Source organism: Lissotriton vulgaris, chromosome 8, assembly GCF_964263255.1.
Source record: "Lissotriton vulgaris chromosome 8, aLisVul1.2, whole genome shotgun sequence".
Taxonomy (NCBI): Eukaryota; Metazoa; Chordata; class Amphibia; order Caudata; family Salamandridae; genus Lissotriton; species Lissotriton vulgaris.
In genome coordinates this window covers 359,360,708-359,388,261 of record NC_141696.1, presented here as the reverse complement: position 1 = coordinate 359,388,261, position 27,554 = coordinate 359,360,708, and the positions used below count along the sequence as shown (strand labels likewise).

The window sequence follows — 27,554 nt, the reverse complement described above, 5'->3', positions numbered from 1 at the left end:
CTCCCACCATCCCAAATAGATAGAATGCGCTGCACGAATTGCATCCACTACTTCAAATGGAAAATCAAAACCACTCAGTTGGAGCCACTTCATAGCAGCTGTCCTATGCAGCTTTTAATCATCAAGACTTTCTCGTCATGATTACTCCTGTGGGCCATATGAGTCAAGTTCAGGAGCTATTGGTGCAACCTGTGTACACCAACTTCTTTCCCTACAAATTTGTGCTGAGGACCCAGGCTACCTTCTGCCTAAAGTGGTATCGTCCTTCTATGTTGGAGAAACTATCACCCTTCCAGATTTTTTCACTATGCCACATGCCTCAAAAGAGCAGGAGAAACTTAATTGGCTTGATCGCAAGAGAACCCTGAGCTTCTACTTAGGATGCTTGAAATCTCATGTTGATAACCCACTCTTCTTGAAATGTTCCCATACTAAAAATTGAATGGTGTTACAGAAAGGTGCTCTGTAGAGATGGATCAAACCATGTATAAAGATGTTACACTCCCACCACGAAGGATCTCTAGGAGGATGGCATAGTATATGGTGCACACTTATTTAAGTGAAGCACCTTGCACTAATCCAGGCAGCCCTTATTGTGATTTTAGTGGTCTGAACAACCATATTAAGTTCTCGAAGCGGTAGCTGTGGAGAGCAGCCTTCAGGCTTATTCCATAGGAGTATTAAGCAGCTTGTTTTACCAGATCTAATCATGTAGTGTAGGTTAAATAAACAAAAGCTACACAGTGTATATATAAAATGGTCTATTTATTACACAACCATCCTACCCGGAGATATCAACACAAATACACAACAATATTTCAATTGCAAATAGGTACGTAAGCACAATACACCGTGATCTCCAGGGGGAGACCAAACCATGTATTAAAAAGCAGAATGGGAACTGCGACCGAAGTCGGGACTTGGACAACGATACCCAGAAAAACTGAGGAAACAAGGAACCACCCAAGGTAAGTACCCAGGAACCCTATGGAGGCTGTGTTCAGAGTGGAAACACAGCCACGTACTCAATAGAAGTCAACGGGAAAGTCGCCGTTGCAGTTTTGAAGAAGTACCCTTCGCAGTGGACCCTAATGAAACCTTGTGGAAAACAGAAGGTTAGAGTGTCGCCCCACCTGTGGATTCCCCATGGACCCAGATACCCAGGGAAGCCAGGTGCGAAGTGACATCGGAAACCGCCGTAGACCACAATGGAGGACTTCAGAAAAGCTGCCTCTGGCGAAGAGTATGCAAGAGTCTGGTGGAATCCAAGGGTGGATTCTGAAGTGAAGAACCTACAAGCAGGAGGGGCAGAGTCTGTGCCACTCGGAGGTGACCAAGAGGCATGGAAGTGCAATGTCCACCGATGTCGGAAGATGCAAGAGTGATGACTGTGACCTTGTCGCTGCAGTTGTAAGTGCCAGGCGACACGGAGGAAGAGCAGGAGCTGTGCACAAGCTGTCCCATGTTGGAATTAGAGAACCAGGGTGTTGGTGTCTGTCTGGAGCACCAACAAGCCTTGGTAGACTCAACAGGCGTGGAAAGTGAAAAAGAAACAACGTTGGGACCAGCAAGATCCAAGCGACTCACCACAGCAGGAGTTAGAGTAGGCCCCAAGCAAGTAGGGGAGCCCACTGAAGCAGGAGAAGACACCCATGAGGGACCCACAGGCCAAAGGCACAGACGTCTCAAGAGGACCTCGAGCAGGTCACCAGAAGGAAGGCTCACTGTGCAGAGGACACAGTGAAGATGCTGTACTTGGCAGGAAGAGATGCTGGAGGCTGGAGCTTCTTGTTGCCCTAAAATCTGTGAAGTGCAGTGCCAACAAGCCTTGGCTACGGCAAGTAGACGCGGTGCACATGGGTTCAGTCCCAGCATTTCCGACAAGGGATACTGGCTTAAAAATTGCATAGAGGACAGGTCAGGCCTCAAGGGAGTTGCAGAACCACCACCTGTGTTGCTGAGTCTTTCGAAGTCCGTGGAACCTCAGGAGCAGCAGACCGGTCAGCTTTGTTGTGGTGCCTGCAGATGCAAGGGAGTGACTTCTTCATTCCAAGGGAGATTACTTTGGGTGTCCTTGATGCCCACAGGTCTGTTGAAGATCCTGAAAGAAGCACAAATGAAGAAGACTTGCAGAACAGCCAGACCAGGAGCAGCAGGAGTCTTTCTTGATGCAGTCTTAGTTCCACGTGAGGTCCAGCAAAGTAAAAGTATCCAAACTGTCAAAGAGTGGCGTGGTTTCAAGCTTGAGTCTTGTCCCACAACGAATCTGAAGAGCAACCCACAGGTAAGCCCTTAATTACCCTAGGGAAAGGGTCACGGCGACTCGAGGCTTCCTCCCAGAGGAGAAGTAGCATAGAGGGCAGGATACATCCATGTCCTTGTCCAGTTTTGTGCCAGAGTAGGAGCCAGAGGCTCTCTGAACTGGCTCAAACCGGAGTATGTGGGGAGGGCACCAAATGTGCCCTTCAAAGCAGACTGGTGGTGCTGGAAAGGGCCCCCACCCTAGCCCAAGACACTAAGTCTTGTCTGGGAGGTGGTGACCTATTGTTCGACCTTCCCCTGCTCCTGCTCAGCTCAGGTCAGCTGCAGGTGGGCAGAATTATGTCTGGGGTCGGCAGCAGTACTAGCTGGTGGGCCTTGGAAGCCTGTTAATGGGAGTACTGAGGGCATCCCAGTGGAGCCCCCCAGTTCATGGAGTCATGCCTACAACCACCAGTAACTGTGTTCGGGTATGATTGCAACATGATACCAAACATGCCCAGGTTCGGCACAGCCACTATATAGTTAGTCATCGCTTAATGATGGACAGCCACTATATGTATCAAAATGGCTAGCCACACTTACAAAGCCTGGAGAATCACCTCCGGGGTTTGTAGGGGTGTTCTGCTCATGCAGTGGCACCCACACACTTACAACACAGCACCCTGCCTTCAGGCTTGAAATGCCTGCCTTAGAGTGACTTAAGTGTAGTGAGCTCAGATATTAGAAAAGAGTGGTCTCATTGGTGGCACAATACATGCTGCAGCCCTTGGGAGACCCCTGGTGTACCTATTCCCTGGGTACCTCAGTACAGTATACTAGGACTTATAGGGGTACACCAGTAGCCAATTGTAGAGGTACAGAAGTCCTGGTAAATGGCAATAGTGGTAAAAAAAAATGAACAAGGTAGAAACTAATTTGATGGAACTGGGTCATCCTAACTACCCTGATCATGTGTTTCTTTGAATTTGCATACAACTATAAATTTAAGCTTGTATCCAAAAAAAATATTTGAAAAAAGTATTTTTGTTTAATTCCCTATGAAAGTTGTATTCACAGCTTACGCAGAAGAAAACAAAAATAGCAAGAGCGAAGAGTCGTGATGCATATTTTGGAGATTAATGCCAGCACAATTTTCCAGCCCAACTTTATGGACGGAGTGGCAGTAGTTTACCACTTAGTTATTGTCTGTCAAGTATGTCTCACCTCTGATTTTCTAACTTTTAAACTGCTCCGATTTAAAATTTCTCAGTCCTCTGGAATAGTATTTTGTTTAAAGTTGCTCTGATGTTAAGAGAGAAAAGTTGACATAAAATGTAATGAACAAAATAACCTAATTTTAATTGATAAAAAATGTGTATCCATCTGTTTTGTTGTAGACAATACTACAGTTGAAAAATTAAGAGCGATATGCTTGGATCATGCTAAACTTGGAGAAAGCAGCCTTAGTCAATCTCTGGACTCTCTGTTCTTTGGCCCTTCTGCATCCCAAGTGCTATATCTAACTGAGGTTTGTATTTCCAAGGTTTCTAACACGTTATCAAATGGTCAGGTGGGCAAAAGTAAAATGTTTTAGATTAAATGTAGGACATCGCTCTCCTATGCCATAAATCTGTAGACTTTGCTGTTTCTTATTAGTATAAGAAAGCCATGTTAATGTTTTTTTGTTTTTTTTAACTATCCCTAGTTGTGATAAATGTTGTATGGTATGAGATACTTTAAGCACTACCGCGAGTTTAATTGGCTAGTGGTATTAGTAAATTGGATTATGGGACTACCCATTCTTCTTCTCCCATTTGTGTGGCGTCCATTCCACTCAAGTCAGCCTTTCCAGAATGAAGGAACATGACTAATAGTGATAACAAAAGGCTGCCAGGTGATAATGAGCTGATGTATTGTATTCACCTTCCTGTCCAGCCGCACTCGACTACTGTATTATTTTTTATAATGGATAGTAATTATGCAGGCCTTTATGTTTTTAAACATCTAATAGGGACATCTAACCACAAATTATCCAGTATTATGGGTGTCTTTCATAGATTCACATGCCTGAATCATTCCCCGTCGTCGGGATGGGAGTCCCCGGTACATAAAAAAGTAATATCTATAGACCTATATGTAGAAAAGTATGCCTAGAGGCCTCACTTTAGTAACATATCCATGTCCTTTTGTAAAAAGGACCAAATTGTAGCGAACAGCCAATCAGCTGCCACCTCCCTCTAGAACCTTCCTGTCAGGAGCCTCAGTCCCTCAGATTTTCTACCGCACGTTGTGCTAAGGGAGTCTCCACCTGAGTTCTGCTCAGGATTGTTTATTCAAAGCTTTTCTTCAACCTTTTGGATTTTTTCCAGTCAAGTGAAAGCTATATACTATGGCTGACACTCCTAAGAAGGGTCTTTTTAGAGCTTGCAGCTCCTGTGGAAAGAAAAGGCTCCACATAGATGGCCAGCACAAGGACTGCCTGTACCCTGATCATTCAGCTAAGGACTGCAAGGTATGTCGAACATTTTCAACAAAAACCCTTAAGGACCGTGAAGGACGCCTTTTGATCTGGCTCCAAAGGCTTAAGGACAGAGACAATTTGGAATCAGCTGAGGAAGGTGAAGGCTCTTCAGTCTCCTCAAGAATGTCTCTTAAAAGGCCAAGGGTAGCTTCCCCTAGCCCTCTGGACGCTCCTCCAAAGAAGACAACAAAGTCTTCAGAGGCTCTGTCAAAATCAGCTTCTGACCAGGAGGTTCACACCTTCAAGAAGCCTGCGCTGTCGACGACGACTTCCTCAGCGTCCAGGAAAGCAGTGTCTCCTGTGTATGTCTCCACGTCGACGACAACTGTCTCGACGACGACCGCATCGTCGTCATTCTCATCATCGACGACGACTACTCCATCGTCGACAAAGGGTAAGGCTTTATCGTCGATGATTGCCATTAAGAAGTCCACGTCGACACCCAAGATCCCGTCGACGATTACCTCGCCGACGACAACGACGAGATCATCACCGTCGACATCGGTACCGTCGACGAAGGCCCCATCCACGAAGGCCTCGTCGTTGAGAACAAAGACGATGACGACACCATCGACGAAAGTACTGTCGACAGCTGCATCAATACCATCGACAACAATATTGTTGACTAATCCTTTAATACAGTCGATGGCGCCAATCCCGTCGACGACAGACACCCAGATTATAACAACTGTCTACACTACATCGTCCGGGGTACTTCTCCTTTGCAGGAAAGTAAGGGCCAGTCTGGAACAACCAGACCAGCGGTGTAGTTTCAAGGTTTCGTCGTCTAGGAGGCCAATAGCCAGCCGGCAAGTGACCAGACAACGCGTCGAGTAGCAATCAAGCAGAAGGGCCCCACGCAGATCTCATGGCTGCTGGAGGGCTGGTCTTCGGTGCAGGAGCTGCTCGGAGCTGGGGCTTCTCAATCCCCAGAGCACTTTCTCGATCCCCAAAGCACTTTCTCGAGGGTGCCTCAGAGGTCGTGCTGGAAGCGAAGTGCAGTTTCTCCAAGATGGCCGGTCCCACGGATCTCAGCTGTCCTGCAGATCTAGGTAGAGGTCGGAGAGGTCTGGAAGTCCGAGTCTCGTCTGGCTCTGAAGTCTGGTTCCACCGGGAAGGACGACAAAGTGAACCGCTAGGACGCTTGATGGTGCCTGCTTGTGCAGGGTGGTCACTCCTTGGCCACAAGGGAGATTTTCTTCAGTCTTCTGTGGAGCAGAACGTCGAAGTCCAGAGTTTCTTCTTTGTAGAGTTTCAAATCAGGATAATCTAATTTGGAATGGGACCAGCTCCTACCTTTATTCTCCTAAAGGGGGCTGTACTGTGACTAGGTCCCTCCTATGGGTGGGACCAGGAAGGGGGGTGGTTACACCCCCTATCCTTTGTCTGGTTTCGCGACAGAGCTGGGGCTGGAGTGCCCCAGCAACTGGTTTGAACCGGGGTATGCACGGGGACACCTTGTGTGCCCCAGGCATTTCTCATTCCTTTCAGCCTGTCCTACCTCAATACACAAAATCCTGTCTGGGGTGGTGCTAGCACCTCCCAAGGCAGGAAACCCTTTGTCCAGGCCTCCCTCGCTGGAAGGACTCCCAGCAGCAGGAGGTCAGACTCGTGTCTGTGGTGGCAGCATCCATTTTGTGATGCTGAGGCTCGAGTTAACTTTAACCGGGGTTCTCAGTTACATACATGTTGTGTCCCTCTAAAAGGGTGGAATGCTACCCCCGTCGCCAGAACTGGCGAGGGAGTAGTATTCCAATTCGTATGACACCTTACTCAACATGTTTTGATAATGCTATGCCAAAGGTAGCAATAACCGCGAGGATTATAATGCACTTAAGAGTGTATGGTATAGCGTAATCATGGAAACAGCTAAAGGACTTGGTTCCGAAAGCTGCAGACAGGATCACCTCATGCTAGAGCACCATCTCACATAATTCCAAGCACTCTGCCTCCAGGATTGTTAAGGCCTGCCATAGGAGTGACTTATAGAAGTATATGTGTCCATTTTAGGTTTAGATATAGGTATACTATATCTAAAGCAAAGGGTGATTACACCACCTTGCCCCAGCTGATTGATCAGCCAGTTGTGTCAGATTTGGATGGCCAGCCAGGGGTGGCACAATACATGCTGCAGCCCCTGGTAGGCCTTGGGTGCACTTATGCCCTGGTTACCTATGGTACACTGTACAAGGACTTACAAGAGTGACCCAATACCAATTGATAAATGCACCTAAAGTACATGGATGTCAATGTAGAGAGAGAACAGCCTAGGCTGTGGGTCTTATTAGCAGGCCCACAGCCAGGGAAAGTCGTAAACCAGTGAAGCAAAAAGCAAAAATCTGGGGTGACCATAGGATTGCAGACCCGTCTCTCCTACACTCAGGAAGATGAAGGTGGAGCCTTGTACTTTGATTCTGATAGCCCCAATTTGGCCGAGGCAACATTGGTTCACAGAGCTCCACCGCCTATCCCTAGAGCCGCCAATCCGCCTGCGGCAGATTCCAACTCTGCTCACAATGAACAAGCATGTTCAACATCCGGATCTGAAGTCGCTCAGGTTAGCCGCCTGGCTCCTGAGTTCCGAGAGTTCCACAATCTGAATATTCCACAAGACTGTAGAGATTCTGCATAAGCAAGGGCAGATAGCACAACCAAGACGTATTCCCTCAAATGGAGGCGCTTTTGTGTTTGGTGTGCAGATCGAGGAATTCAGACTTTCTCCTCTTCACCAGAGCAGATCTTACCTTACTTTTTACATCTGGCACAGTCGGGCCTAGCCCACTCCTCCATTAAAGTACTAGGCAGCCATTTCTCGTTATAAATGAACTTTCACGGGTCCATCTCTCTGGTCAAGCAGGCTGATTTAGCAGTTTTTAAAGGGATTATACAGATCTTTCCCGCCAGTGAGGATGTTGCCACCTACCTGGCATCTCAATGTGGTTCTTAACCAGCTCATGAAGCATCCGTTTGAACCATTGCACAGAGCGGACCTTAAATATTTTTCCTCGAAGACAGCACTCCTCCTGGCGCTCACATCTGAAAGGAGGGTCAGTGAACTACAAGCATTTTCAATCCAAGAACCTTTTCTACAGTTCAAAAACGACAGAGTAATCCTGAGAACCAACCCTAGGTTCATCCTAAAAGTTCTGTTGGACTTCCACCTAAATGAACCTGTAGTTATGCGTTCTTTCTTTCCAAACCCAAGCATAGCAGCTGAGAGATTGCTGCATTCTTTAGATCTCAAACGATGCTTGAAATTTTACATTGACAAAATGAAAGCATACAGAAAATCTAACCAGCTCTTCGTAGCTTACAGCAGACCTAGAAAGGGTCTACCGCTTACCAAGCAGAGCATTTCCCGATGGATTTCGGCGGCCATTGCTTTCTGTCATGACCAAGCTGGACAGCCGTTACATTCCAAAGTGAGAGCGCACTCCACTAGAGCTATCTCCACTTCTATGGCACTCTTTGAAGATGTGCCGGTCATTGGCATTTGCAGGGCGGCAACGTGGAAGTCGCCGCATACCTTCACTAGGCACTACTGCCTGGATACAGAGCTGATGAATGATGCAGCAGTGGGACAAGCAGTGTTAAGCCACCTATTCCAGTAAGGTGAGCCTTCTTCCGTCCCTCCATCCTACTCTGGTATGCACATTTCTTTACTAATGCTATAACTGATGTTGCTTGATGGTTCATAGTCGCCTGATATGTATTATCTAATGACTGGTATTTGCTGTTCCATCAGAAATGTGCTTTTGGCTTTGCTTGCTACTCTGATTCAGGCATGTGAATCTATGAAAGACACTCATAATACTGGATAAGAAATGCGTTACTTACCTGTAACTGCAGTTATCCAGTATTGGTGTCTTTCATAGATTCACATGCAACCCTCCCACCTTCCCTGGAAGGACTCAACTAATTCTCTCAGTGACACGCCTACTTAGCTTAGTGCGTTCGAAAATCTGTGGGACTAAGGCTTCTGACAGGAAGGTTCTAGAGGGAGGTGGCAGCTGATTGGCTGTTCTCTACAATTTGGTCCTTTTTACAAAAGGACATGGATATGTTACTACATATGTCTATAGGACATTACTTTTTTATGTACCGGGGACTCCCACCCCGACAACGGGGAATGATTCAGGCATGTGACACCAATACTGGATAACTGCAGTTACAGGTAAGTAACACATTTCTTCCTTTGAATTTCCCAGATGTCAAACTGGATACAGAAGCATTTTCTTCTAGCAATGCCTCTGCGCGCCAGTAGGTGGCATCAGTCAGCTCCGTGTGACGTCTTTGGCAGCTTCCACGCTGTAAGTGGCGTCCGCATCACATCTATAGGTGCCACCTCTGTGCGCTGTGTCCGTTCTTTTCTTTCTACGCCAGTCAAAGCGCTGATCCGTGAAGAGAGCTACCCTCTGTTACTTTTTGACAGGATTTTAAAAAACTTTTTGTTGCTTGTTTTTTCTATGGTGTGTAGGAATCTCATGTCCAGGAAGACTTGAGGTTTTTAAACTGCTTGGTGCCTGTCACCGTGCCATGCCGGTGACTGACCCAAATTTGGTTTGCGTATGGTGTCTGGAGTGCAACTGCTACTCCAACTCGCTCTCTGCCGGGCCTTGGCTCCGAAGGCTTTGAGGCAGCGGCCTCTAAAGCTGCTTGTGGGTGGATGGCTACGCCATTACCACCTTCCCCCTATGCTGTCCTCCCGTTACTGCTCATTCTCATCCCCCATGACCCGAGCTGGTACCACATCAACCGATGCCGATTTTGGCACAGACAATACCAACAGGTCATAGGTCGTTTCTTGAGCCCTGTTCTGGAGGGCTAAGATTGAGAGAAGATTAGGAGGGGCTGCTGCACCCTCTAGAAGACCAGCCTTATGAGGACATGGACTGGTATGAGGAATTGGGTGAAGCCAGCAGACTGGATATCTCTTTAGATTCTGGCATTCTTACAGGCATATTCGGGCTCTGCAGTGAGACCTTAAGTTCCAGTGGGTGCTGCATCAGGGGAATCTCTCTGACATGGTCCAGATCTCGCAGGGAACTACAAAAGATCTGCAGTGATTAACGAACTCTGATTGGGTTAGCGGCAGACCCTTCTCCTTTCCTAAACCAGATCTGACAGTAATGACAAATGTGTCACTCCTGGAATGGGCCACCCATCTGGGGGAAAGGTGGAGGTCAGAGGTGTAGGTGGCTGCCTCAGTATATAGTGTCCACCTATGGTGAGGCGCTGTGCACTGAGTCCAGGTAACCCTTAGTGATGGTGTTTAGGTCCTGGAACACCAGATCTCTTAAGTGGTAGCTGTGGAGAGCATCTAAGGCTTATTGAGAAGGGGTGTAAAGCAAGTGCATTTACCACTATAGTCTGTCAGTAAGCTTTTCACACAAGAAAGAACCACACCAGGTGAGTATAAAGTTACTAGAACACACTATACCGTAACTTGGTATACCTCCTACGCAGAGATATCAATTACACACGAGATACTTCAGAAATAGGTAAGTAACATAAAACACATGGGGCACGACGGGGAGCCAAACCGTATACTAAAATAGTGGAATGTGAGGAAAGTACCAAAATGGGACTAGTACCCAAGGATGGAGGACCCCAGGGGAAACACGGAACCACCCAAGGTGAGTAGCCAGGAACCCCAAGGCGCCAGAGTGCAGAGGGGTTACACTGGGTAAAATATCTATGGGGTAACGCAGGGTAAGCAGCAGTTGGAATTGACAGTTCTAGGACCCTTTCCAAAGGACCCCGAAGGAACCACTTGAATCAAGGAAGACTGGAGAGCCACCCCACCTGTGGATACCCCAGGAACCAGGATACCTACACCCAGGATCCCAGGTGCATAGGGATGTAGTGGTGTTAGAACCACCCATAGACTCAATGGAGGTTCGATCAGCCGCTACAAAGTCTTGTGGACCTGGCCGGTAGTCCAGACGATAAGAGCCTGAAAGCAGAGGGGGACATATTCCAAGGCACCCGTTGGTGACCAGAACACACAGGAGCACAGTACCAGCACTGGTTGGAAGTTTTTTGCTGTTGGACGGGGAGGTTGTAGCAGCAGGTGTGAAGCCCAGGCAATGGTGCAGGTGCCCAGGAGCTGTCCAACGCTGGTCTACGAGTGCAGGAAGGTCTGTGGCCGACAGGACCACCAACAAGCCATGGCAAACACAAACAACGTTTCCCACGAGAAGATGCTATGTTTCAGACCAGTAAGGTCTGTGGGACTTAGCCAGGAAGGATTAAGTCAGGGCTGGCCCTCAGAACGGTGGCGAGCCAGCAGGAATCGATGGAGTCCCCTCGAGGACCCTCTAGCAGCAGGTTCAGGGAGTCGCAGGGAAGCCTCCACAACACACAGGAAATGAAGGCCCATGATGCAGAGGATACAGGCAGGGCAATGTTTTTTGAGCTGTGCAGTGCTGAAGGCTGGGACTTCTTCGTGTTTGAGGATCTTTCATTAGAAGAGCCAACAAGCCTTGGTAACTGCAAACAGACTCTGTTCACAGGGAGGTGGTTCATCTCAGTTGGAAAGGCAAAGGAAGCTAGCCAAGTTGCAGGGAAGATTGGTCAGGCCTCTGGAGAACCAACAAACAGCCACCTGTGTTGCAGAGCCATGCATGTCCGTGGGGCAAGAGCATTTTAAAAACGGATGTCGATGAAGATGTGCTTGCAGATGCAGGGAAGTGACTCATTCACTCCAAGCTGGGATGCAGGTTGAGTCCTTGGTGACTCAGAGGATGTACAGCCACAGAGTTGCAGAAGTTGAAGAAACACAGGGACCAAGATGCAGCAGGAATCCTCCCAACAAAAGCGGACTTGTCTTTGGTCCTTGCTTGAAGAATTGCATAGTTCCAGTGTCTACCAACAGAAGAGTCTTTGGATAGTCTTCAGATGATATGCAGTTGGATCTTGAAGATACTGGCGGGACAAATCTAAAGACCCACTCTCAGGGGAGCCCTTAAGTAACCCTAAAAAGGGGAAGGACCTCTTCTCTGGTGACACACCTATTGGAGCGGTTGGGATGCAGCGCCTACCAAAGAGGTGACTCAAAGGTTAAAAGCGCAGTGAACGGGATATAAGGGAAATCTTATATCTAAAGTGAAAGGTGCAAGCACCATTTCACACAGACTGCAATGGTCGCTCTGTAGACACAGTTTGCATGGCTCCCATGAGTGGCATAATTCATGCTGCAGTCCATAGGAGACCCCTGGTGTACCAATACCCTAGGTCCCTCAGTACCATATACTATACTTATAATGGTACCCCATTATGCTGATTGTGGGGTGTACAAAGTACTTAACATGGAATTTAGATGACAGAGATCTGCCACTGAGGCCCTTATTAGCATGATCCCAGTGTAGTACAGTCAAAACACACTGACACCTGACAAAGTGGGGGTATCTATGCCAGAAATATCCTACTTTCCTACAAGAGGCCTCTTGTCTCTGGCAGAATCTGAACTGCACATCAATCTACTGGAGCTCTGGGTGATCTGGCTGGCATTGAAAGCCTTTCTTCCAAACATCAAGGAAAGGCTAGTGCAGGTGTTCACGGAAAACACCATCACCATGGGGTAGTGTAATAAACTAGGTGGGGTTGTGGACCCTTTATCAAGAGGACCTGCGCCTCTGGACAAGGCTGGAACATCAGGACATATCCCTGGTGGTTCAACACATCGCAGGCTTTCTGAACGCCGGAGGGGACCAACTTAGACGAATATGCCTAGCGGATCACAAATTGTTTCTTCATCCGAAGGTTGTGCAGAGCCTCTTTCAGCAGTGGAGAAAGCCTTGTTTGGATCTGTTCTCTACCACCGAGAACACGTGATGTCAGCACTTCTGCGTGTTTGCGTTTCCGAGGTGGGTCTCCCTCAGTGATGCTTGTCTTCTTGAGCGGCGCTCAGGCCTCCTATGTGCCCTTCTGCCCATACCACTCCTTCCAAGAGTTCTCATGAAGATCAGGAACGACCACGCCCAATTCACCTTTGGAGCTCTAGACTTGGCTCGGAGAGTTAGGTACCTGAACTGTTGAACATGGCCATCGGGCTGCCTCTTCGAGAGGATCTCCTGTTGCACCAGCTGGGAGGGGTTTTCCACCCAACTTGGCACTATTCCACCTTTATGCATGGAGATCGAGCAGTAACGGCTGCCAGCTTTCGACCTTCATCCTCAAATCTGCAATGTTGTCTTGGCAGCCAAGTGTACGTTCACCGAGACGTTATATGCCTTGGGCAAGTTTGTGGCATGGTGTGCAGAAAGGCAAGTTGACCCTCTTTCTGCTCCCTTTTCTCAGGTCCTTCGATGTATTCTTTCTGTTGCTCGGCAGGGCTATCCTTCTGCCAACTCAGCCATTCTACAGTTGCCAGATCAACTATGCCTTTTCAGATTTCCCTGTTGTGAATGTTTTTGAAAAATCTTAAAAAATGTTCCACCTTCACCCTCTATCATGCCTCAGTGGAACCTCGATCTAGTACTCCTCTTTCTGATGTGTGCTCCTTTTGAGCCACTACATACCTATCCTCTCAGGCTCCCTACCATCAGGACGGCCTTCCTAGTGGGAATAACTTCTGCCGGAGGGACAATGAGCTCCAGGCTTGGTCATCAATACCTCTCTACCTAAACATCATCTCAGATAAGCTGGTTCTTCGCACTAGAGCTTCCTTCCTGTCAAAAGTTGTCACTACCTTTCATGTAGGCCAGTCTATCTCCCTGCCTGCCGTTTATGCTCCGCCTCGTCCCGCTAAGGAAGAAGAGTGACTTCACCGCCTGCACCCAAAAAGAGCATTTGTTATTCCTTGACTACACTTTAGTCTTCTGGGTGGACGGCCAATTGTTGGTGGGGTACGTCGGAGTGAAGAAAGTGAAGGCTGTGCAGAAACTGACCATCTCCCTATGGCTCATGCTCGGCATGAATATCTGGTACACACTGGCCAAGAAGCTAACCCTGAGGGTTTGCTTGCTCACTCCACCAAAGCTAAGGCTCTGACCTCTGTATTAGCCATCGGAGTACTGGTCCTGGACATCTGCCAGGCAGCAATGTGGACTTCTCTGCACACATTCGTCAAGCACTTTTGACTGGTCAGTCTAGTGCGTCAAAACTGGCACTTTGCTCGTTCAGCCCTGCAGGACTTTTTAGTGTAAAACGGTTTAGCAGACCCACCTCTGGAAAGGTATTGCTTGAGTACCTATTCTAAGACAAGGATTCTGCAGCTGGTAGTCTTTCATATTAACAAGTATTCACCTTTGGTAATGCCTTATCTGGTAGTAACTCTATCTAGCCGAAGACTCCTTACCAACCCACCCATCCTCCCCGCTCTGCAAAAACATTTCTAGGGGCATGGCATTTTCCCTTACAGGGCCTTAGTTTTCCACACCAGTGGTAAGTGTTCTTCGTAGCTCTGCACTTCTGACGTGGAATGTTGTGAAAAGAAATTGATGTCAGCGCACTGGGGTTGTGCTTATATAGGCACCACTTACATCACTTCTGGTGCGGATAAAGCCATGCAGTGCCGAATGAAGCCAAATACCGGCGTTGTGGGGGTACAGCTTAGTAAAAGTTCCGGATCTAGTCTGATGCCTGAGGATAATTCTGTGGTAAGGAATCTGCGGCTATATAAGAGTCCCTATTAGGTAAGGCGTTACCTAAGGTAAGTAACTTGTTCGACAGGTTTTCCTATTTGAAGATGGACTCCGAAGATGAGGATTTTAATGATACAGCATGACCTCTACAAATGCAGTGCTGTCTCTGTGTGACATCCAAGATGCAAGGCTCTAAAGATAGGAAAATGTGTAGTCTGGGCCAGGAGCTTCAGTTTATCCAAATATGGTGGATGAACCCCTTTCCAGGGATGAATTGGCTCAAGGGAAGAGAGTTTCTCCAGAGTCCTATCCCCCCCCCCATAAAAAAAGACCTAAAAAGAAATATTAATCTTGTGGAAGACCGTTTCTTCTATACACTACTATTCCGGGAATATGTGTTTTGATCTTCATGTTGTTGAGTGTCCAGAGTTAATTTAGCTGTTAACCACTGGAGGCACCCTAAGTCCCAGTCGAGACCAGAGTAATTATAGTAACATGCAACAATGTCTCAACGGGAATCAGTTAGGGGATATAATTTAGGAAATAACTTAATTGCAGTGTATACGTTAAATGATCGCAAAATAGTCCCAAGAACATGATTTAATGCAGTTATATTGTCATAAAGGTCAAATAGATTACATTTACAGAAGTCAAATTGCAGCATCAACCATGCTTTTGATGTTGTGTAAGAGGGTCCAAATAAACAAGCTTCCTATGATCCTGTCAGACCACAATCCACTAGTCTTAATCATGGATATCAATAAACCATATAAGGTACCTAGGCCTTGGACATTTGATAAAAAAATTATTAGCAGATATGGATTACATTAATCATATGAAAATATGGTCCCAGGCCTTTTTTGATGCTAACAGGTATAGTGCATGAAGGGGAGTAGTTTGGGATAGCTTCAAGGCAGGATTAAGAGGAGAGACCATAAGCTATACTACTCGGGTATGGAAAAAGATTAACAGGGAAAGGGAAGCATTGATGGGAAAGCTGAGTGAGGCAGAGACACAACACAGACAAGATATAATTCTAGGGGTTCAATCTGTCGAGAGTCTACATAGAGTAAACTCCCTAAAAGCAGAGATCCAGAAACAACTAGCTATAAAGGCGGCAGCAAATTATCAGGCACAGAGATCACGCCTCTACGAAACTGGGGAGCAAGCAGGCAGAGCACTTGCCCTACGAATCAGACAGGTGGCTAGTAAGAACATAGTGACACAAATTGAATATCAGGGCCAAATATATGATAAATCGGGGGAAATTTTGGAGGCTTTCAGGAAATTTTTTCAAGAACTATATCAGGAGGAGGCAGGTGTAGAGGTTCCTAATATAAGTTGGCTAGACATGGGTAGCAAGTTAAAACAGGCCCACATCGAATCTTTGGAACAAGATATCACTATGTCGGAGGTATTGGAAGCCCTGCAGGATCTGGCAAGCAGAAAGGCTGTGGGTCCGGATGCTATACCGTTAGAGTTGTACAAAACCTTAAGGGAGGAAACAGCACCAATGCTTTTAGATTTATTCAAAGGCGTCATGAATACAGGCATAATACCCGAGTCCTGGCAAGAAACTAACATAGCGATCTTTCATAAAAAAGGAAAACCAAAGACTAACCCTGGTTCCTACAGACCAATATCTTTGATTAATAGCGATAACAAGCTATATGCAAAAATTATGGCCGCACGCATGGGGAGGATCATTGCGTCCTTGGTTTCCCCCTGGCAGCATGGGTTTATCCCAGGAAGGGGTACCACAGATCATATTAGGAGAGCTATCACCTTATTTGACATCGGTGCTGCTAGGGGGGAGGAGGTAGCAATGATCCTCCTCGATGCGGAGAAGGCATTTGATCGCGTCAGATGGGGTTTTCTTTGGAAGGTTCTGGAGGCAAGGGGGTTCGGTCCTAAATTCTGCCAAGCCATTCAGGCTATGTATTCATCACCTACGGCAAGAATCCAATTAATGGGTGAAAGGTCGGGTAAAATCATCATAACAAGGGGTACGAGACAGGGTTGTCCATGTTCACCAATCCTGTTTGCACTTTATATAGACCCCTTAATTACGCAAATAATGAACAATGTGGCCATTAAACCAGTAATAACTAATGGGTTTCAGACTAAACTTCTCGCATATGCGGATGACTTAGCAGTTATCACCAAAGACCCAGAGTCAGCTATGAGGGAAGTAGTTAATATAACCGGTCGGTTTGGAGATGTGTCGGGTTACCGATTAAATGTGGACAAAACACAAGTACTATGCTATAAAAAAAATTGCCAAGTTGGATGTTAGATATGTAGAATCTGTAGTTTACTTGGGCATAATAATAAACGCAGAACCGGGTAAAATAATTAACGATAATTACACACCGCTTATGCATTCGATGGAAACAGAATTAAAAAGAATGGATTCATTACAGCCGTCGTTGATTGGGAGGGCTAACGTTATAAAAATGACAATGTTTCCCAAGGTTCTTTATAAATTAAGGTCAATCACATTCAAAATTGATAAGAAGATTATTAAGAAGATTGAGGCTATATTTATGAAATTCTTGTGGTAATATGGCAAAACAAGGCAATCAAACAGATATGTCACTACCACAAGAAAGAGGAGGGCTGGGATTGCCAGATATAAAGAGCTATCATTTTGCATATCTCCTCACAGACCTGGCAATCCTATTCCACCCGGGGGGCCCAACCCTCAGGCAGGCGGTGATATCATCAATTTTTCAGCTATTGGTGGGAAGTGAAGCTGTAGGGCTCTTATTAAGGAAAACTCAGAGGAGTTATTACAAGGAATTTGGATATAAGACGCTTGAAGATGTATGGTATATGTGGAAAACTGTTAAAAGAAATCCTAGATATACCCACTTTTCATCATAGCACACCACTCTGGACCTCAACACTCTTTACGAACTTTAGCAGGGATGGAGCGTGGCGTCACTGGGAGAGTCAGGGTATTGTGGAGCTGGGGCAAATAATGATTAGAGATCATTGTAGAACACTTGAAGAACTTACGCAACACTATTCATTACAAGGTTATCAAGAGTTTAAATACTTACAGATTGTCAATAGAATTAAATCAATTAGGCCACATATCACTTTGTCAGGGAGATATGAATTATTCGAGTATCTGAAGTTGGGGGGCCATAGAATTAGGGATATATATAAAATATTTATTGAAGCATCAATGGACGATATGGGTAAAATGGAAGCTGCCTGGTCCAAAAAATTGGGGGACCCGGAAGTAGATCTTGATAAGGCTCTAGCTATGGATAAAAGGTTTCTGCGTTCTTCGAATCTCAGGGCCCAACACTATAAAACTTTATTCAATCTATACTATACGCCGGAAAAATTATTCTCTTGGGGAAAGCGGCAGATAGCAATTGTCCCAGATGTGGAAATGGTCCAGCTGATATCATACACATGTTCTATGGCTGTGAAAAACTAAAAAGCATTAAAACTGAAATAGAGCGGTTTCTAGAGGGGCTGTTAGATTTTAAAATTAATCTATCCCCAACCCTGATAATAATTGGATGTGATGAGAAACTAAATATGCGTATTGAGGCAGAAGCTTTAGTTTTTATCTCTGTAGCAATCCTTAGGATTTTAATTAGTGCAGCTTGGAAGGATATAGAAGCACCTACGTTTCAAATGTGGATGTGTAGAATGTTTGGTATCCATAACATTGAGGAAGCTCTATATGAATTAAAGGGAGCCAAGGCAAGGGAAATGGGTATGCGACTTTAGGCCCCAGTAGCTGCCTGGAGGACAGCTAAAGTGCAAAATGAATGACTCATTGGTATTGTAGTTATTTAACCTGTCTATTATTCTTTTTATTGATGGTATATTTCTATGTATGTATCTATGTATGAATCTGTAATTTACTGGTATGAACTCTCAAATAAAAATAAAAAATAAAATAAAAAAAAGAGGTTGTTTACTAAGTGAACACTCTGTGCTCATGAAGAAATATTGAACGGCGCAAGTTAAATAAGTAAAAGAATAATAATAAAGGATGCTACAGCGTATTCGACCAGAATTAAAACCAAAGTTGCCCCCGAGTCAGTACAGTTATGAAGAAGTTTATAAAATCATGCACAAGCTACATTTGGACTTTGAATTATGACATGATTAAATACACTTCTTCATAACTGTACTGATTCATTCATAACTTTGGTTTGAATTTTGGACCAATACGCTGTAACATCCTTTATTATTTTTTCACTTGTTTCACTTGCACCATTTAATAGGTCTTCCCGAGCACAAAGTGTTCACCTGTTAGCTTAGTATACAACCTCAAAAGCATTGTCGATGCTGCAGTTAGCAGTACTTTCATGTATTCCTTTTGGCAAACTAATTTATACATTTATTGTGCTCATGTAAATGTATGATGCTTCAATTTACTTGTGTAACTGCAGCAAATGATGGCCGGAATGCTGAATGATTCAAGCATTCTCCCCCAGTCAAGAGATTTGGGTTAACTCCAACGTTCTCTTGTCCCCTACGCCACCACAGTTTGGACCCATCCATATGCAAATCAGTCTTGACCATGTTCCTCATGGGAACGTTCCAGACCGAACTGTCAAGCCAGGTCCTCCGTGGACCAGAAACAAGCATCCTGGGACCAGTTTTGGGGTATGTCACCCTTCATCAGCCAGGCTAGCTTGAATCCAGTGGCACAGTGAGCAAGGGACCCACGTCTGGGCATACCCATCCCACTTATGGCGAAAAGTGTAACTGCAACAAATGATGGACGGAATTCTGAATGATTCAAACATTCTCCCCATTCAAGAGATCTGGGTTAACTCCCATCGTTCTTTTGCTCACCATGGCACCCCAGTTTGGATCCAGCCATATGCAAATCAGTCTTGACCCGTATCTAAAGCAAAAGGCAACTTTTCGTTGCATTGCAATTGGACTTTTTTTTTTTTTTTTTATTTTACAGAATTTTATATAGCGCAAACTAGAGCGCATTACATGAGCACCAGTTGCATTACATGAGGACACATTCATTTTTGTTAAGCACAGGGAGATTAAGTGATTTGCCCAGAATCACAGGATGGTCAGCGTCATTGCCGAGACTCTGACTCAGTTTCCCAGATTCAAGGTCGACCGCCCTAGTCGTTAGGTCAACTCCTCTCCCAATCTAGAATTTCCAATGTATGTCTTTTACATATTTTGTTAATGATGAGTGGCTTTGCAATATTCTAGTGTATCTCATTGTAGTAAATGCGGAAAGCTAACATTAACTGTTTGTTGACCGGATTCTTATCTACTCTTGTAAGATAGCTGGGTTTGTGATGCCCAGTGTTTATGAATAAATGAGTAACTTTCTTGTTTCTTGGTTGCAAAGTGTGCTGGGTGTAGCAGCGCAATTGATGCAAACTGGGATAGGTATACTGGACATGGTTATTGGATTGATTGCACTGGTGTCATGCTTGGAATGCAAGTCTGAGTGATATCCATTGGGTGTTCTAGAGACTGTAAGGCTTACCCTCTGGATGTCCCTTGAAAGAGGAAGAAAGCAGAGCTTGTGTATAATAGCAAAGAATAGGCTTCAATCACAGAGAGGTTGATCATTGTTCTTGTAAACCACTAGGTGATCAATCTGAAAGAAACAGTTTAGTATTAGATTCCTTACCTTAGAATATCCCCAGGCGTCAGACTGCATCCGGAAACTTTTGCATAGCAGTACCCTTGTGCGTCGGTAGGCGTCGTCTGCGGCTCTGGGTCCGTGATCGTTGTAGTTGGCCGGAGTACTTGTACGCCGCCCTCGCGCGCTGACGTCCGTTCTTCTTTTTTCCGCGCCATCTGGAAAAAGTTGTACTCTAGTCAATTTTTGACTAACTTCGATCTTTTTTTATCATCTTTCGAAGTATCTCGACTCCGACGGTGCCGGTAGGGATGCCCGGGTTCAAACCCTGCGTCTATTGTTGCCGACTGATGTCGGTACCCGACCCCCATCGCTGGTGCCTTCACTGTCTGGGCCCCGACCACAAGTCCTGCTCAGACTGCCGGGCCCTGACGTCCAAAGCTAGACGGGAGCGGTCCCGCAAGCGACTCGAGCTCTGGCAGACATCCCCGTGCCGCTCAAGGTCCCGGTCTGGAAGGAGGTCGAAGAACGGGTCGCGGGGCCGGAGTCACCACAGTTCCGGGAGTCATCAGTCTTCAGGCTCGAAGTCCTCAGGTAAGAGGCACAAGAAGTCGAAGAGGCGACATCGCTCTTCTGACTCCCCCCAGACGCTCGCGCGGCCGGGGCGACACGGCCTTCGCCGGTCCCTGGGCAGAACGCGACGCCAGAGGAGATAGAGGCCTTCCTCATGGCCATGAGGTCACTCACTCCTCCGTCTGGTTCCGCGGCCCGACTGGGTCCCTAAGCGGGCCGGGTGCTTCGTCCCCGGTGCTGTCGGCGACTTCGGTCCCGACACCGCAGGACCCCACCGGATCCAGCTCCGGGTCGTCGCCGGTCGACTTCGCCGGCGCAGACCCCCAGGGTGTCGCCCCCGGTGCCGTCCTAGGACGACGCCGTCCCCGGTCCTAACCTCGCTTCTGGTCGCTTGGAGATTTCTACTTCGACGACCCAGCCCCATCCTTTGAACCGGAGTACCAGGTGATGGGTGGCGAGGAGGATTGGGAGTCAAGTCAAGTCAAGTCATAAAATTTATATAGCGCACTACATACCCAGAGGGTTTCAAGGCGCTTGGGGAGGGGAGGGGGATTATTTGTCAAATATCCACGTTTTAAGTTGTTTTCTGAACGCTAGGTGATTCTGGGTGAGGCGAAGGTAAGCGGGGAGTGAGTTCCATGTTTTGGCAGCCAGGTATGAGAAGGATCTGCCTCCCATGGTGGTTTTGTTGATGCGAGGGACAGTGGCGAATGCTTGGCTGGAAGATCGAAGTTGGCGGGAGGGGGTGTAGAAGGACAGTCGAGAGTTGAGGCAATCTGGTCCGATGTCGTAGAGTGATTTGTGTGCGTGGGTAAGCAGTCGGAAAGTAATCCTCTTATTGACGGGTAGCCAGTGGAGGTCTTTGAGGTGACCAGAGATGTGTTCGTTGCGTGGGATGTCTAATATGAGCCTGGCTGAGGCGTTTTGGATTTGTTGTAGTTTCTTCTGTAGTTTGGCGGTGGTACCTGCGTAGAGGGTGTTTCTGTAGTCCAGTCGGCTCGTGACCAGAGCATGGGTGACTGTTTTCCTTGTTTCGGTGGGGATCCAGCGAAATGTTTTTCTGAGCATGCGAAGGATGTTGAAGCAGGATGAGGATACGGCGCTGACTTGTCTGTTCATTGAAAGTGAAGAGTCCAGGATGACGCCAAGGTTCCGTGCGTGGTCTGTCGGGATGGGTGCTTTTCCGAGGGCTTCCGGCCACCAGGAGTCGTCCCATGCAGAGGGGGATGTACCTAAGATGAGGACTTCTGTTTTGTCTGAGTTCAGTTTCAGACGGCTTTGTTTCATCCATTCGGCGACTTCTTTTATTCCTTCGTGTAGGTTAGTTTTGGCGGTGCTGGGGTCCTTGGTGAGAGAAAGGATCAGTTGAGTGTCATCCGCGTAAGAGATGATGTTGAGGTTGTGTTGGCGGGCGATGGTCGCGAGGGGGCTCATGTATACGTTGAAGAGGGTGGGGCTGAGTGAGGATCCTTGTGGTACGACGCAGATGATTTCAGAGGCCTCGGACTTGAATGGTGGGAGGCGGACTCTCTGGGTTCTTCCGGAGAGGAACGAGGTGATCCATTCCAGTGCCTTTCCTTGGATTCCGATGTTTCTGAGGCGCTGTAAAAGGGTGCTGTGGCAGACTGTGTCGAAGGCTGCAGAGAGGTCGAGGAGGATGAGGACGACTGTGTCTCCATTGTCCAGTAGAGTTCGAATGTCGTCTGTTGCTGCGATGAGGGCGGTCTCAGTGCTGTGCTTTGCTCGGAAGCCAGATTGTGAGGAGTCGAGGGATTTGTTGGCCTCGAGGAAGGCGGCGAGCTGGTTGTTGACAGCTTTCTCGATGACTTTGGCCGGGAATGGAAGAAGTGAGATGGGGCGGTAGTTTTTGAGTTCGGTGGGGTCTGCTGTTGGTTTTTTCAGAAGGGCGGTGAGTTCAGCGTGTTTCCAGTCTTCTGGGAAGGTAGCGGAGTTGAAGGAGCAGTTGATGACGTCTCGGAGGTGCGGTGCTATGACGGAGTCTGCTTTGTTGAAGATGTGGTGAGGGCATGGGTCTGTGGGGGATCCAGAGTGGATGGAATTCATCAGGCGGATGGTGTCCTCAGTGGTGATTGGGTTCCAGGCGTTGAGGGTGTTAACGGGGGGAAGATAGTCAGCTGATGGTAGGGTGGGTTGGCTTCCGGGTTGGTTGTCAAAGCTGTTGTGGATGTCAGCAATCTTGTTGTGGAAAAAAGAGGCTAGGGAGTCGCAGAGAGTTTGAGAGGGGGTGATGTCGTTGGAGTTGGCCGAGGGGTTGGAAAATTCCTTGACGATGTTGAAAAGTTCCTTGCTGTTGTGGGCGTTGTTGTCGAGTCGATCCTTGAATGCTGTTTTTTTGGCTTTTCGGATCAGTTGGTGGTGAGTACGGATGGCGTTTTTGAAGGCGTCCTTGTTGCTGGTGGATGAGTCTTTTTTCCAGGCCTTTTCAAGGGAGCGGCATAGTTTCTTGGATTTCTTGAGGTCCTCGTTGAACCATGAGGCCTTCTTGATTTTGTGTTGGCGTTTTTTCAGTGGTGCTAAGGTGTCTGCGGTGTTGGATAACCAAAGGGTGAGGTTGGAGGCGGCTTCGTTGGCGTTAGAAGAGAGGGCTGGGGAGGTTTGAAGGAGCGATGAGGAGATCTGTTCCGTGGGGATTTTGTTCCAGTTTCTTTGTAGAGTTGGTTGGAGGTGGATGATGGGTTTCGGCTTGTTGTAGGTGAAGTGGACGCAGCTGTGGTCAGTCCAGAGGAGCTCCGTAGTGTGGTTGAAAGAGACATGGTTGCTAGAGGTGAAGATGGGGTCGAGTGTGTGACCTGCGATGTGGGTGGGGGAAGTGACCAGTTGTTTAAGTCCGAGGTTGGCGAGGTTGTCTAAGAGGGTGGCGGTGTTGTGGTCGTTGATCTTTTCAAGGTGGAAGTTGAGGTCTCCCAGAAGGATGTAGTCTTTGGAGGGGAGCGCGTGTGGGGTGATGAAGTCCGTGATGTCTTCACTGAATTTTGCGCGGGGTCCTGGTGGTCTGTAGAGGAGGGTGCCTCTGAGTGTGGTCTTGGGGTCGATGTGGATCTGGAAGTGGAGGTGTTCGGAGTTGGCGAGGTTGGCGTCAGAGCTGGTTGAGATGCGGATTGATTTCTTGTGGACGATAGCGATTCCTCCTCCTGTTTGGTCGGTGCGGTCTTTGCGTGTAATCTTATAGTCGTCAGGGATAGCGATGGCGATGTCAGGGGCGGAGGAGGCGTTCATCCATGTTTCCGTTAGGAAGGCGACGTCTGGAGAGATGGTGTCTAGTAGGTTCCAAAGGTCAATGGCGTGCCTGTGGACCGAGCGGGTGTTGAGAAGGATGCATTCTAGGTGGTTGGGGTCGGGAATCTGTGGTGTGGTCGGAGCGGAGATGTTGACGGTGCCGCTGAATTTGCAGGAGAGGCAGGAGAACGGTCCATGGGTGCGTCCTGGAGCGGCTTGGATGCAGTTGGGGGCGCGACCGGGGTTAAGGGCTAGGAGGGTGGCAGCATCGTAGGTAACGCGGGGGGGCTGGGCAGTGCGAGGGGCAGGGGGTCTGGCGCTGGGCGCGGTCCAGGCGCGGACGGGCGTAGACGGGCTTACCTTTGGCGCACCTTCGGCGCGGGTTGGGCGCGGTCGCTGCGCGTGAACGCTGCGCGCGGGGACTCCTGTCATATATGGATAGTGGGAGGGGGAGGGGCGAGGGCTGTTCAGCTGGGAGGCGGGGCGGGCTCAGCAAGCACAACAACAACAACAGGGACAAAATGGAGGGGGGAGCAGAGCAGGGCGCCGGGGGTATATCGCGCTAGAATCTATTTGCGGAGCGGAGATGGTACAGGCAGGCAAGCGCTAATTAAATATCAGGCGAACATAAATAAACAAAGGCACAGTTATGAACAAAGCAGCAAAGCAAGTACGATACCGAGTCTCGGCAGAGACACAGGGGAGCGAACCACTCAAGGCAGAGGCAGAGAGGGGTCACAGCGCTGCGAGGACCAGGAGCGCCGTAAATAGGTAGTGGGAGGGCTGTTCAGCTGGGAGGCGGGGCGGGCTCAGCAAGCACAACAACAACAACAGGGACAAAATGGAGGGGGGAGCAGAGCAGGGCGCCGGGGGTATATCGCGCTAGAATCTATTTGCGGAGCGGAGATGGTACAGGCAGGCAAGCGCTAATTAAATATCAGGCGAACATAAATAAACAAAGGCACAGTTATGAACAAAGCAGCAAAGCAAGTACGATACCGAGTCTCGGCAGAGACACAGGGGAGCGAACCACTCAAGGCAGAGGCAGAGAGGGGTCACAGCGCTGCGAGGACCAGGAGCGCCGTAAATAGGTAGTGGGAGGGCTGTTCAGCTGGGAGGCGGGGCGGGCTCAGCAAGCACAACAACAACAACAGGGACAAAATGGAGGGGGGAGCAGAGCAGGGCGCCGGGGGTATATCGCGCTAGAATCTATTTGCGGAGCGGAGATGGTACAGGCAGGCAAGCGCTAATTAAATATCAGGCGAACATAAATAAACAAAGGCACAGTTATTGACAAAGCAGCAAAGCAAGTACGATACCGAGTCTCGGCAGAGACACAGGGGAGCGAACCACTCAAGGCAGAGGCAGAGAGGGGTCCGAGGACCCTCTGGCACGTGAGTGCCAGTCGTCTCAAGACTGGGCAAGTGAGCTTGGGGAGGCCAGTGGTTTGGACACTTCGCCCGACACTGGTTTTGTCTCCCCTCCTACTGGGGCTACGGAGGAGAGGCCTGCCTATAGTGTGGTGCTGACGTGGGCTGGCAAGGCCTTGGGCCTTGAGCTCCCCGTCGCGGCCGTGAGGACTAACCTCCTCACTGAGGTCCTTAAACCGCAGGCAAGCTCGGCCGAGCCTCTGCTGCCGTTTAATGAGGCCTTGTCAGACGTTCTTCTGGGCACTTGGTCCAAGCCCGCTACAGGTCCGCCTGTAGATAGGAACATGGCCAGGCGCCACCGCCCGGCTCCGGGCGACCCTTGCTTCCTGTCCACCCACCCCACCCCTGAGAGCCTGGTCATCCAGGCCTCTAACTCCCAGACCGCATTCCCGACGGCTCCCCTGATAGGGAATCCAAGAGGTACGAACAGTATGGTAAAAATATGTTCTCCTCACTTAGTTTAGGGTTGCGGTAAGTCATCACTGCGTGCCTCTTGGGCCGTTACACCCACTCTCTGTAGGACACGGTCACGGACGTGCTGCCACAATGTCCGGGGGGGGTCCGGACTAAACTCACCCAAGCCCTTGTGGAGGGGCGAGATGCGGCACGGTATTCCATCCGGTGTGGGCTGGATACCACGGGTTCGCTGGGCAGGGTGATGGCAACGACGGTGGCGATTCATCGCCACGCCTGGCTAAGGTCTGCCAACTTTTCGGCTGATGTCCAAAACACCCTTACGGACATGCCGTTTAATGTCCATCGCCTCTTTGAATGGCAAGGCAGACAGTGCGCTTGAGCGCTTTAAGGACTCCAGGGGTACGGCCAAGTCCTTGGCCTCTAGGGCCCGCGCCAGCAAACTGTTGCCTTACGCCCCTTTTGTGGCCAAGGAAGGGGCGCCCCCCACACGTCCTGCCAGCCACGGCCCGCAGACTAACATCCAACGCGGTGGCCGACGTGGTCGGACGTGGTAATTGCCGTGGCGGCGGTCGGGGACAACGGCGAGGTCAGTCCATACCTACCCCTGCAGCATCCGTCTCGAAACCCTCCTAGTCCGAGCTTTCAGGCCCATGTGACGCCGGTGAGGGCCAGGGTTCGCCATCACCTTCTCCACTGGCGCACCGTCACATCGGACAGGTGGGTGCTGCAAATCGTCTGAAGGGGCTACTCCCTCCCCTTCGAGGCGACCCCTCCAGCCATCCCACCGCAGTACCACCGCGTGTAGGGGGATCGCTTGAATCTTCTGCGAGAGGAAGTTCGGCCCTCTTGGCCAAGGGGGCCACCGAGCGCCTTCCTGGACCAGAAGTAGGGTGTGGTAGTTACTCCCACTACTTTCTGGTTCCCAAGAAGGGCAAAGGGGGCCTACGCCCTATCTTGGACCTGCGGAACGTCAACGGCTTCCTCTGGAAGGAGAAGCTATCTTTGGCTCAGGTCTAAGGTGCCCTGGACCCAGGAGACTGGATGGTAGCGTTGGACTTACAGGACGCTTATTTTCACATCCCCGTCCTGCTGGCCCACCAGTGTTACCTGCGGTTTACGGTAGGCCACGAGCACTTTCAGTTTACTGTGCTCCCCTTCTGCCTTACCAGCGCCCCACGGGTTTTCACGAAAGTGATGGCGGTGGTCGCAGCTCATCTGCGCAGGTTAGGGGTTCCGGTCTTCCCCTACCTCGACGACTGGTTGTTGAAGGCGGGCTCGCCCCAGTAAGTCGTCTGCCACCTCCAGACGACGGCCGACCTCCTGCACCTGCTGGGGTGCTCCATCAATGTGCATAAGTCACACCTGTGTCCCTCTCAGAAGCTCCTCTTCATCGGAGCGGTTCTAGACTCGGCGCAGTTTCGGTTTGATCCTCCCGAACAGCGGGTTCGGGATATTCAGGCTCTGATTCCGATCTTTTCAGCCGTTATCCCGAGTCTCGGTCAGGTTGACGCTGCGGCTTCTGGGGCTGATGGCCTCCTGCATCTTTCTGTTGCATCACGCCCGGTGGCGGATGCGGGCTCTGCAGTGGGACCTGAAGTTTCAGTGGGCCCAGCATCAGGGAAACTTGTCCGACCATGTCTTGATCTCGGAGGGCACTGCAAGACAGTTGCAGAGGTGGCTCACAGACCGAGATTGGGTCAGCGGCAGATCCCTCACCCTACCCCAGCCGGAACACGTAGTTGTGACGGACGCGTCCCTCCAGGGCTGGGGGGGGCCACTTGGGAGAGGCGGATATCAAAGGCCTCTGGTCTCCGGCGGAGTCCCGGCTCCACTTAAACCTTCTGGAGCTGCGGGGGATCCGGCTTGCACTGAAGGCATTCCTCCCCTCTGTCCGGGGGGGTGTAGTGCAGGTGTTCACGGACAACACCACCGCCATGTGGTACTCCAAC

The 27,554-nt window shown here is 48.9% G+C and overlaps 1 protein-coding gene across 4 annotated transcripts in view; it reads left to right on the top strand.

The window, feature by feature from the left end:
• The window catches only part of USP9X (ubiquitin specific peptidase 9 X-linked), a 1,749,911-nt gene that overhangs the window by 950,179 nt on the left and 772,178 nt on the right, over positions 1-27,554 (top strand). For all 4 annotated transcript variants that reach the window (XM_086934127.1, XM_086934125.1, XM_086934124.1 and 1 more), the window contains one exon: positions 3,639-3,769. In XM_086934127.1, the coding sequence (XP_086790253.1) occupies positions 3,639-3,769 (131 nt within the window). The remainder of the gene's footprint in view (positions 1-3,638; positions 3,770-27,554) is intronic.